Below are 12,361 nucleotides of genomic sequence, written 5' to 3' on the forward strand. Positions count from 1 at the left end.
ACCCTCTGGAACTCTCCCCCCTCTGATATATATACGCAATGCCCCGTCTCTGGACACTTACAAAACCACCCTCAAAACTCATCTGTTCAAAATGGCTTTCAACCAGTAATCCCCTTCATCATGTCTGTTATATTATCTGTGGTATCTTGTGTTCTGCTTGTTTGTTTTTTGGTCTCGACCATGTTCTTTGTTTATGTTTTTGTAGAGCGACCTTGGGTCCTTTTAAAGGCGCTACATAAATTAAAGTTATTATTATTATTAACATTCTTAGACAGCATGGCATAAATTCCAATTGCTACGCAGTTGATACTTTGCTATACTTATCCGTGAAGCCAGATTAAACCAATCAGTTGGTTAGGCAACAAGCATATCCATTCATCCATTTTCTACTGTTCATGCAGGACCAGGTTGTAGCAGTAACAGTTTAAGCAGAGATCTCCAGATCTCCCTCTCCCCAACCACCTCCTCCAGCTCTTCTAGAAGGACCTGTCAAGATGCCCAAACCACCTCAACTGGGTCTTTTTGATGCGTAGGAGCAGCAGTTCTACTGAGCCCCTTTTGGGTGATTGAACTATCCTACATATTCCCGAGGGTGAGCCCAGCCACCCTTCGGAAGATGCTTATTTTCACCACTTATATTTACAGTCTCTTTCTTTCAGTCACCAACCACAGCATATGGCAACAATAATGTCACATTCTCAAAGTACGAGAATAAAGAGAGCAGAGGGAGGAGAGATGCATCATGGGAGCTCAAGGTTTTTCAGGGTCACCTGAGATATTCCCTAACTATAAGCTTTATCAAAAAGGAAAGTTTGAAGCCTGGTCTTAAAGGTAGAGAGGGTGTCTGCTTCCTGAAGCCAAACTGCCAGCTGGTTCCACAGAGAGGGGCCTGATAACTGAAGGCTCTGCCTCCCAAACTGCCAGCTGGTTCCACAGAGAGGGGCCTGATAACTGAAGGCTCTGCCTCCCAAACTGCCAGCTGGTTCCACAGAGAGGGGCCTGATAACTGAAGGCTCTGCCTCCCAAACTGGCAGCTGGTTCCACAGAGAGGGGCCTGATAACTGAAGGCTCTGCCTCCCAAACTGCCAGCTGGTTCCACAGAGAGGGGCCTGATAACTGAAGGCTCTGCCTCCCAAACTGCCAGCTGGTTCCACAGAGAGGGGCCTGATAACTGAAGGCTCTGCCTCCCAAACTGGCAGCTGGTTCCACAGAGAGGGGCCTGATAACTGAAGGCTCTGCCTCCCAAACTGGCAGCTGGTTCCACAGAGAGGGGCCTGATAACTGAAGGCTCTGCCTCCCAAACTGCCAGCTGGTTCCACAGAGAGGGGCCTGATAACTGAAGGCTCTGCCTCCCAAACTGCCAGCTGGTTCCACAGAGAGGGGCCTGATAACTGAAGGCTCTGCCTCCCAAACTGATGACCATATGTCCTTTAAGTCCACAAACCAGATCAGTGTTTCCCACAGATGTGAAGGCAATGTGTGGTGGTGGGCCACGGGGGGGGGGGGGGGGGGGGATAAAAATTCTTCGAAATAATTCCTTCGTTAATAATTGCTCACACAGAACTTTATTGTATTAACCCATAAGAACCCAGACCCATTTCTACTAAAATGAAAATTAAAGGGGTTATAACACAGACTAAATAGACCACATAGAACCCATTTCAGAATTTTTTCCAGAATACCACCCCCCACTGTCAGAGATCTGTAATGTGACATAGGCTATATGTCACATTGGGAGTTAAGAACCTGGATAATTTCTCCATCAAGGAAAATGATGGGGGACGTAAGGATGTGTGACACCTGTGTCACGGTGGGTGACACAGGTGTGGCTTATCTGCAGATTTTCACATCTTCATTGTAAACAAATGAATAACATAGCTAATTACACTGGTGGGACTGTTCAGCTGTTTCAGGCTGATACCTCCGGTTCAGGCTGGTCCTCATCCTCAACACGCACGTCTCTTTTTCAATTGCAGAAAATATTTTTCAATACTCATCTGGATTGAAGCAGCAAACATTCAGTGTAAGAGTTTAAAAAAACTACTTTATTTGATTCACAGCTGCTAGTGTTTTGACCTCGACAACCCAACTACATTTTTTTATTTATTTATTTTTACGACAAACTTGCGACTAGTTAACTTTATAAAGAAGGCGTAATCGCTTGTTTGCTATGGGTCGGGACGGGACGGGACAACATTGTATTCAAAATATAAAATATTTTTATAGGACTTTTTAATGTGTGATTTTATAAAGGTGCACGTGATACCAACCTTTCGTGAATTTCGCCAGCCGTCTTCTTTCGGTTGAGCCAGAGCTATAGAGCTAATCTAACGCGACGCTGAAGCTAGCAAGCTTCCAGGGAAGCACGGAGGGGAGGGGCTGTGTGTGTGTGTGAAGGCTATGCGAGAGAGACGCGAGGGACAGAGAGACTGAATGAGAGCAGGGAAAGGAAATGCAGCTTAACGAATACGAGTATTTTTTAAAATAGCGTTAAAAAAAATAATAATAACGAAACGCAATATGTGGCGGCCAGTGTTGAATCTGTGGCGCACCGCCACGAATTATTCTATGTGTGGGAAACACTGCAGATGAAGACCGGTTGGATAAACTTCCATGCACAAACAAATATCCTTGTGAGGGTAAAGTGCTGGTCCAGTTTGACCAGGATGAAAACTGAATAGCTCCTAATGAATCTGAGGTTCAACTATGTCGGACTCCTCTATCCAGGGCCCCAGCACAGACTTTCCCATGGAGGCTAAGAAATGTGAATCAAGGGGTGTCTCCCTTTAGTTGGAATACTCACTATGGAGTGTCTTTTTAAAAAGAGGGACCACCACTCCAGTCTGCCCACCCAGAGGCACTGTACAGAACCTCCATGTAATGCTGTACAGGTGTGTCAACCAAAAAAAAGCCCAACAACAGTGAGCGTCTTAAAGAATGTGATCGCATCCACTTCCACGCCTTGCAGCTGTAAAACAGTTTAACTACCTGAGCACAGTCATTTTTGAGTCCCCCCAAACTCCCCTGACTCTTCTTTTATTGTAGAAAGCATATCAATTGGATTGAAAATATCTTCAAAGGATTCCTTCCACTGCTAGACTGTAACCCAGTCATGGTCACCGGCACCACATCTCCAGAGTGAAGTATTGGCAAAGCACAGCTTCCCCCACCTGAAGCATCTGATGTTTTGCCAGAATCTCTTTGAGACTGCCTGAAAGAAATTTTCAATAGCCTCACCCAACTTTGGCTTGAGATTTTGGATTGCATCTTGGTGTACTTTAAAACCACTTATCTTCTGTATGCCAGAAGATCTTCTGCCAGCTTTTGCATCATCAAAAGGTTTAATTTGTGATAAAAGTCATCAAAAAAGGATTAGCATAGATCATGGAATGTCAATGGAGTAGATGTTGCAATTGCTTCATTTATATCAGAGCTGAGGAGTATTTCTTTAATAAAAGAGAGCAAATAATGTCAATGAAACCTTTCTCAAAATATATTTTTCATTTCTCTCCAAGGTAGACTTGGACAGAATTTAGATTTACCAACTGGTTTTGTTGGTAGTGATTTTTTCATAATCAACAAATAATCTGCCAACTACTTTTTGGAAAGGGGTAGAAACTTTTACAATAGTTTCGAGATTTCACAGATGCCTTTGCCTGACAAACCATTTGGTGTGTTAAACACTGTTTAATATAAAGACACCTTAAACTAGTGCAGAGAACATATGAAATGAACATAACAAATCTGAAGCAATCCACTAGTTGCTGATAAATCTTACCTTTGTGTGGAGACTGGGTTCTTGGATAACAGTGATTTGGTTGGCACAGCTGGCCCATACAGTGCGTTCAATGGTCAATAGACAGTAGACCGCCTCCGAGCCCAGAGATACCAGTCTGCATGAGTCCATATCCCACAGTCTCTCTAACAGGGAAAATAATCTGTGATTTAATATTTCTTCTGAACTATACTAAAGAAATGTCAAGTGCAATTTTGTGAGTACAGACCACAGTCTCTTCATTCAGAAATGCAAACTAGCATCATGTCACTGTGGTAGGTGTTGTTCATTGAGCTCTTACCTCCAGTTTTTCTGTGGAAAACTGCTACTTTTCCATTGGCCAGTCCAGCAAAAAGATATGACAATGAGTGTTTGAGGCAGAGGACTGGGCAGCTGTCATGATTCACTAAGGTCTGCAGACACTGAACAACTGTGTCTACACTGCTGTGCACATGGATACTGAAACAATAAGGACATTCATTACAAAAAAGTCAAGTACTACACATAAATGAAAAGGTTAAGAAAATAAATACTTTTGGAAATGTGCTTATTAGAGAGCTTTCTTAGAGATAATGCATAGATTGAAAGCTGGATTAACAACATAGTTAGTCTAGTGATTGTTAAAAAATTAAAGTATGATTGGAGCAATACACTATGACAGTAGATATTTGTAGTTGTAGATAAAAGTCAAACACATATCAGTAAATTTAGAATTGCTTATAAAACCTGGATTGTGTGAATTGATAATTGTGTTTATGTCCTATCAATATCCCTAAATCCAAGGAATTGGACTGTTTCTTTGAAGTGCCTTGAGATGACATTTGTTATGATTTGGTGCTATAAGTAAATCTGAATGCAATTTAATTAAATTCAGTTTCCAATTTATGTAGTTATAACTCAACTTAGTGATTTTTGTTTTGCACAGAAATAAGGACATTGAGCACATCATAGCACAGAAACAGCACTGCTGAAAGTTACCAATGATCTCCTCTTAGCCTCTGATAGCGGACTTGTGTCTGTGCTTGTCCTGTTGGATCTTTTGGGAGAGAAATGTCATGACATGGCCTAATTACATCGTGTGCTTTGTTGTTCGGTTCAAATGAATATTGTTTAAGGTTAGAATGAGCTTGTTTACGATAATGACGACAGCCAGGGGCCTTCAGAGAAGATTGGGCTTGAGCCACGTACGCATTGTATGATACAGAACGGTATAAAGGAGTGTCACAAACTGAGGTCAGAGGGAATTTCCGGACATTCTGAATGCACATGTCTCTGTGACGATTTGTTCAATAAACTTCCCCATGAGAGGCTGACCGAGGCGGATCCGACTCCTTTTTCTCCACAACAATCTCAGTGCTGCATTTGATACGGTCAATCACAGTATCTTATTACAGAGACTTGAACATGTTATTGGGATTAAAGGAACTGCATTAGGCTGGTTTAAGTCATATTTATCTGATAGATTTCAGTTTGTTCTTGTAAATGAAGAATCTTCCTCACACACCAGAGTAAGTCATGGAGTTCCTCAGGGTTCTGTGCTTGGACCGATTCTTTTCACTTTGTAGATGATTCCATTTAGTAACATTATTAGACAACATGGTAAAAAAAAATCCATTGCAATGCTGATGATACTCAGCTGTACATATGAGCGGCTGTAGATCAGGAGGAAGAAGAGTTTCTTACCGGGCCACATGTCGAAGTGTTTTTGGGCAAGACACTGAATCCTACATGGCCTACCGATGCATCCATTGGTGTATGAATGTGTGTGAATGTAGTAGAAAGCACAGTGTAGCTCTCTGGACTAAGACGTAATGTATGATTTTATCCAACATATTAGAAATGTAACAAAGACAGGATTTTATCATCTTAAAAATATTGCCAGAGTCCACCCATTTCTCTCTCTTGCCAGCACGGAGGTGCTGATGCATGCTTTTATTTCTAGTAGAATAGATTATTGTTATGCCCTGCTTTCTGGTCTTCCCAAAAAAAGTATTTATTACCTACAATTTAATACAGAATTCAGCTGCACGTGTGCTGACCAAGATCAGAGGGCGGGAACACATTACACCAGTTTTAAAATCGCTGCATTGGCTCCCCGTGCATTTCAGGATTGATTTTAAGGTTATTTTAGTTGTTTATAAATGTCTTAATGGTCTTGGGCCTTCTTATCTATCTGATCTGCTTTTAAATTATGAGCCCTCGCGGACCCTGAGGTCCTCTGGTACCGGCCTTTTAGTTGTTCCTAAAGTTCGAACAAAAACTTATGGTGAGACGTCGTTCCACTATTATGGACCTCGTCTGTGGAACAGCCTGCCAGAGAACCTCAGGCTGCAGAGAATGTTGATGTTTTTAAAAAGAGGCTCAAGACCTACCTTTTTAGTCTAGCTTACAGCTGAATTTTATTTAATTTATTTATTTATTTATTATTTTTTATATATATATATTTTTTTTGTTTGTTTGTTTGTTTTGTTTTAGTTTACTTTTATCTATCTATCCATCCATTATTTAAAATATCTTTTTAAATATTATTATTATTTTATTATATATATTTTTTAAATTATTTTATTATATACTTATTATACACTTATTCATCCAGTGTTTTTCCTCATGGGGATCTTCCACACCGGGGACTATGCCCACTCGGTCTGTGGGGTCATTACTGTGGGGATGGCCCTGGTTCGGGGTGGCTGGGGGATCCTGCACTGCAGCCCTGGCTGTGGTGTGGATGCCGGCCCGCCCTGATCCGGGCGGTTCCCCGTGGTGGCGGCCTCTGTGGTCATTGGTGGGCTGGCTCCCGGTGTGGACAGATCCCCAAGATACCGTTTCCTCACTTCAGCGTCAAGCCAGATTTTAATGTTGATTTTAATGTTGATTGTTGTTGATATTGATGTTGCTCATGTTGGGGGTGGTGGGGGGGTAGTATGTGTGCAGTGTGGTTGTCGGTGTGATGTTGTGTGTGAGTTTATGCATGAATTGATTTGATTACTGATTTTATTATGTAAAGCACTTTGTGCTGCTTTTTTAGTATAAAAGGTGCTATATAAATAAAGTTTGATTTGATTTGATTTGATGAGTGTGTGAGTGAACAGGGGCCCCGCAGGGAATGGTCCTGGCTCCGTTCCTCTTCACCCTTTATACTGCAGACTTTTACTACAACGAGACCACTTGTCACCTGCAGAAGTTCTCCGATGACTTTGCAATCGTCCGCTTCATCACTAATGAGGACGACAAGGAGTACAGGGAACCACAGTGGAACCGCCTCTAGATCAATGAGGGAAAACTAAAGAGCTGGTGGTGGATTTCCGCAGGCGATCATTCTGCCCCCCAACACCAATGAACATCCAGGGAACGGACCTCGAGTAATGACATCTTATAGTACCTGGGTGTTTATCTGAACAATAAACTGGACTGGACTCACAACACAACTGCTCTCTATAAGAAAGGCCAGAGCAGACTATCTGCTCAGGAGACTGAGGTCTTTTAGGGTGCAGGGGGCACTCCTGAAGACCTTCTATGACTCTGTGGTGGCATCAGCCATCTTTTATGGAGCAGTCTGCTGGGGGAGCAGCATCTCAACGGCTGACAGGAAGATACTTGATGAACTGATCAAGAAGGCCAGCTCTGTCCTGGGATGCCCCCTCGACTCAGTGGAGGTGGTAGGAGAGAGGAGGATGATGGCTAAGCTGTCATCCATGATGGAGAGTGACTCCCACCCCATGCAGGAGACTGTAACAGCTCTGGAGAGCTCCTTCAGCGACAGACTGCTTCACCTGAAGGTTTGAAGGAGCGCTATTGCAGGTCCTTCCTTCCTGCAGCTGTCAGACTTCCAACCAGCAGAGCTCCCAGTAGAACCAGCAGTGCTCCCAGTAGAACCAGCAGTGCTCCCAGTAGAACCAGCAGTGTTCCCAGTAGAACCAGCAGAGCTCCCAGTAGAACCAGCAGAGCTCCCAGTAGAACCAGCAGTGCTCCCAGTAGAACCAGCAGAGCTCCCAGTAGAACCAGCAGAGCTCCCAGTAGAACCAGCAGAGCTCCCAGTAGAACCAGCAGTGCTCCCAGTAGAACCAGCAGAGCTCCCAGTAGAACCAGCAGAGCTCCCAGTAGAACCAGCAGAGCTCCCAGTAGAACCAGCAGTGCTCCCAGTAGAACCAGCAGAGCTCCCAGTAGAACCAGCAGTGTTCCCAGTAGAACCAGCAGAGCTCCCAGTAGAACCAGCAGTGCTCCCAGTAGAACCAGCAGAGCTCCCAGTAGAACCAGCAGTGCTCCCAGTAGAACCAGCAGTGCTCCCAGTAGAACCAGCAGAGCTCCCAGTAGAACCAGCAGTGTTCCCAGTAGAACCAGCAGAGCTCCCAGTAGAACCAGCAGAGCTCCCAGTAGAACCAGCAGAGCTCCCAGTAGAACCAGCAGTGTTCCCAGTAGAACCAGCAGAGCTCCCAGTAGAACCAGCAGAGCTCCCAGTAGAACCAGCAGAGCTCCCAGTAGAACCAGCAGAGCTCCCAGTAGACCACACACTCACTAAGACTAAAACAGATTAACTATGTGCAATAATATACCAACCAGATATATTCCCAAATGTGCAATGGTGTAAATTAAAACACTATATGTTCTATATTGTTTATTGTTTATAGTGTTTATATTGTTATTTACATTTTTTTACTATTGTGGTATTTTTATTTTTTCTATCTCTTGCTGCTGCTGTAACATAAAAACTTCCCCACTCTGGGGCGAATAGAGGAATTCCTTTATCTTATTCTTATTACCATCTTTAAATCAAAGTTCAAATCTCATCCTTATCCCTTGGCCTTCTCTGCTTCTTCATTTCTTATTGCTGTATCTGCTCATTTGTATCTGTCGCTTGCTGTATCTTAACTTATGTGTGGTTGTCTGTATCTATGTTTTATCTTTTCATAGCTCTTTGTACAGCACTCAAATATAAAACAGGTTTCTAGGTTTCTAACACTTTCATAATATTGCCAAAACTAGGAACATTCTGTTTCAGAGTGACGCAGAAAGATTAGGTAAAGTATTTGTTACTTCAAGACTGGACTACTGTATTTTTTTATTATTGGGCTGTATTGTGATATGTCTCCTGCTAAACAAGTGTCACGCCCATGGGATTTTCCCCATGATTTTAGTTTTATGGTGTATCATGTTTTAGGTTTCCTGTCTTGGTTTTTGAGTTCTTATTTTTAGTCTTGCCATTGTTTTTCCCCTCACTTCCCATGCCTGATCATTAGTTCATTCCCCTCACCTGTTTGTTATTGTCAGCTGCACCAATCACTCCCAGTCCCCTATTTAGTTTCCAGGCTCCCCCGTCTTTTTGTGAAATCCTTACCTTGATACCCTCCTTACCTGATTTTCACCCCTCATGCCACGAACCCACGTATTCCAAGCTAAGTCTTTTCCATGTCAAGTCTTTTGTTTAGTTTTTTAGTCACAGTTATATTCATGGTTTTGTCACAGTCTCGTTTTGATATCCGGCTCAGCCGCGCTTGTGTTTAACTTTTGTTTTTGTGAATAAACCCAGTTTGCCTTCCATCCTCTGAGTCCGCATCCTGCCAACCCACCCAAACCTGACAACAAGCAGGAGAGCAAGTAACAAGAGAGACATTTGTCACTCCATTCCTTCATCATTCTGTGCTTTCCTGCTGACGGTATTCTCCAACTCCAGCGACTCCCTGATGTAACTAGGGTGGAAGTACGGTCAGCTACCAGAGTGTTCCGACATCAAATACATACTCCTCATCTCCTACCACATTCACCATGAAAACAGGAGCAAGATAGGCTTCATCATGTTTCCTTTTGGCATATTTTTTGTTGATTATCAGCACTTGCCTTGTTTGTCTCAGGAGCACCACCTGTTTTTCTTTTCAGAACCGTCAAATAGCTCTGCTTTTTCTAGAAGTCTACTGACAGCCGAGAATGAGCAGGTTGCCCGGCGTGAATTTCTGTTTCGTCATGAAAGTGATTCCGACCCTAATGATTGGTTCCACATATACTTTGCCCCCAGGTCTGCCCCACTGGTGGGAATAACTGAGTTAAGGTGTGAATGCTTGTGAAACCTCGTGGTGCAGCGCCAGATAATTACATTTACTGGAGAGATAATACAGATTATCAGAGAGATAATACAGAGCAACTTATATAGGGCAAAGGGTATCTCCTTCTTTTCAGCTGTAAACACTTAAGTAATACACAATTTGACTTGTGTTAGTCCTCAAAAAAATAAACCACAAAATACTGAGAAAATATTCTAAAGAATTCCTGTATCCTTGATTTGCAGTTGGGCATAAACTCTGCATGACAGATCCAGATGTGCAAAATGTTGTTGTGCACCATATACTGCAGCAACCCTAGATGGATGAGTTTCTTCATTTGCTACTCGATGGACAGCAACTGAGGACCAGCAAAGAGGGATTCAGACAGTGTGACTGTCATGTTCATGAGAGGAAAAAAAAAACTAGCAATTTCCTGGATGACTGAGAATCTGCTTTCAACAGCTTTCTTTGTGATTTCAAATCTGCCGGCTAATTTCTACATCTACAAATTAAGTGATATATGTAGTGATAGAATTTTTTGCTCCAATAATACTTTTGCGTACATCCAGAAACACCTGGAAAGCTCACTTCTAACATGTTGTTTTGTGCAAACAGAAATGACTGACCTGCCATCCTGCAGGCCGGCACAGATGATGTTTCCTATGTTGGGAACATTCTGGGCCTTCACAGCCTGCTCTTCCTCCTCTGTGCTGGGACATGGCTCTCTCACATACTCCAGACAGAGGACTGGGGACCTCAATGGGACAGTTTTGACCAGACGAGGTGTTGTTCGGTTTAAGGACAAGATCTGCACTTGGCCGCTATTGGAGCTGCCTCCTCCTCTAGCAACCTGTGCACCATTGGAACAAGAAATATAGCTAAATTAAGCAGATTTCATGGAGGATTAAAACTGCAGAAAGATTACGTTCAGATGTTTGGAATTCTTTATGATTTCAGTTTACAATTTTGCTAGAGTGAAAGCAGAATTTTTTTCCAGCTGTCCATTGTTAAAGAAGCTGGTGGCTAAAGACCCAAATGCAGACAGCAGATTGGAGGTGAATAGAAACTGAACCAAAGATTTTATTAAAAACTGAAACCAAGCTGAGCAGCTGAGCCAGAAACTATAAACCAAACTTGGAAAACAAAAAACTAAATAATAAAAAACCTGACGGGGAAAAAAACAGAAAAACTGGCAAGGATGTGAGACAGAATAAACTACTAACTAAACTGAGATCAGGACAGAACTGAGGCAAGATAAGATAACGACTACATGTGATAAATATAAAACTAAAGCAAGAATAGCAACTAAATAGTACAAATAAACATGAAAGGTAGTTTTAGTTTTATCTTGTGATGTGGTTAAGTGATATGGAATGTTGTACGTTTTGTTTTCTTGTTTCCTGTTTTTGTTTTTGTCTTGTCTTGATTTTAGTGTGAACAGCAGGACTGCAGATGGAAATTAGCCTTGGAGCTAAATCTGGCATATTTACATTTTATGTTTATTAATATGCAGAGTCCTGTCACAAATAACTAACTAACTAAGGCAAATAATAAAAAGGAGACTGGAAACAAAAAGGCATAATAGACTTTTTCAACCCCATAACTCCAAAACACCAAGAACATAAACAAGAAAACAGAATCAACTAAAACACAGAAAGAACCAAGACGAGGAACTTTTAGTTTAGTAACTCAAATTTACTAAATAAAACAGGAAAACCACAAACCCTAACAGCCATAAAGACTTCATAGTATGTGCTGCTTTTGAGGACTTTTAAGTTTTTTTGTTTTTCTTTATTGATTCATCAGTTTTAATTTGAATATGTATACAACATAAAATGAATTAAGACATTTACTAAAAAGTTTCTAAGATATTTAAGGTCATGTACATTGCCTGGCCAAAAGAATAGTCACGTACTCTGATTCTTTGTTGGATAACCTTAAATTTTGATTGCAGAGTCGTAATTTCAATAATCCAGCACATCTAAATAATCTTCGGGTTAAGGTCTGGATTCTGTAGTTGCCAATCCATGAGAGAAATGATGTCTTATGCTCCTAGAACCACTCAGTCTCAGTATTTTTTTTTTTTGGCCAGGCAGCGTATTTGATGAATATGCAGACCATCTACTTAAAGAGTGTTAGGTTCTGTAAACAGGGGAGGGGGGCAAGTTTCACTCACCCAGAGGTAACCCTGTGGTAAGCAAGTACTGGTTGAACAGAAACCAAGCAGGCTGGATTGTGACGGGCTATGGAGAGCTGCTTCCAGCTGGCAAACAGAAAAAGACATGTTTCATTTGCTGAATCCAGCCCGTGGACCGAGGCAGATACATATGCACTGATTAGCCACAGCATCAAAACCACTGACAATAACACAGTTCATCTCTTTCCAATGCAGTGTTCAAGGAAAACCTGCATTCTGACATTTACATGGATCTTACACGGATGACATTTGCCACCTAGCTAAACATTCTGACAGACACACACACGTTTCCTTTTGTTTTTTAACACCCACTGTTTTCCCAGTGCAACAGCAGCTGACATCTGAACAAGCTTCAGT

At 42.1% G+C, this 12,361-nt stretch overlaps 1 protein-coding gene across 4 annotated transcripts in view; it reads right to left on the minus strand.

Annotated features, from left to right (window-relative positions):
• The window catches only part of LOC142390074 (rho guanine nucleotide exchange factor 10-like protein), a 201,216-nt gene that overhangs the window by 36,811 nt on the left and 152,044 nt on the right, over positions 1–12,361 (minus strand). For all 4 annotated transcript variants that reach the window (XM_075475443.1, XM_075475444.1, XM_075475442.1 and 1 more), the window contains 4 exons: positions 11,984–12,070; positions 10,434–10,657; positions 4,077–4,234; positions 3,779–3,921 (listed from right to left, as the gene is read on the minus strand). In XM_075475443.1, the coding sequence (XP_075331558.1) occupies positions 3,779–3,921; positions 4,077–4,234; positions 10,434–10,657; positions 11,984–12,070 (612 nt within the window). The remainder of the gene's footprint in view (positions 1–3,778; positions 3,922–4,076; positions 4,235–10,433; positions 10,658–11,983; positions 12,071–12,361) is intronic.

This window comes from Odontesthes bonariensis, chromosome 10 (assembly GCF_027942865.1).
Source record: "Odontesthes bonariensis isolate fOdoBon6 chromosome 10, fOdoBon6.hap1, whole genome shotgun sequence".
Taxonomy (NCBI): Eukaryota; Metazoa; Chordata; class Actinopteri; order Atheriniformes; family Atherinopsidae; genus Odontesthes; species Odontesthes bonariensis.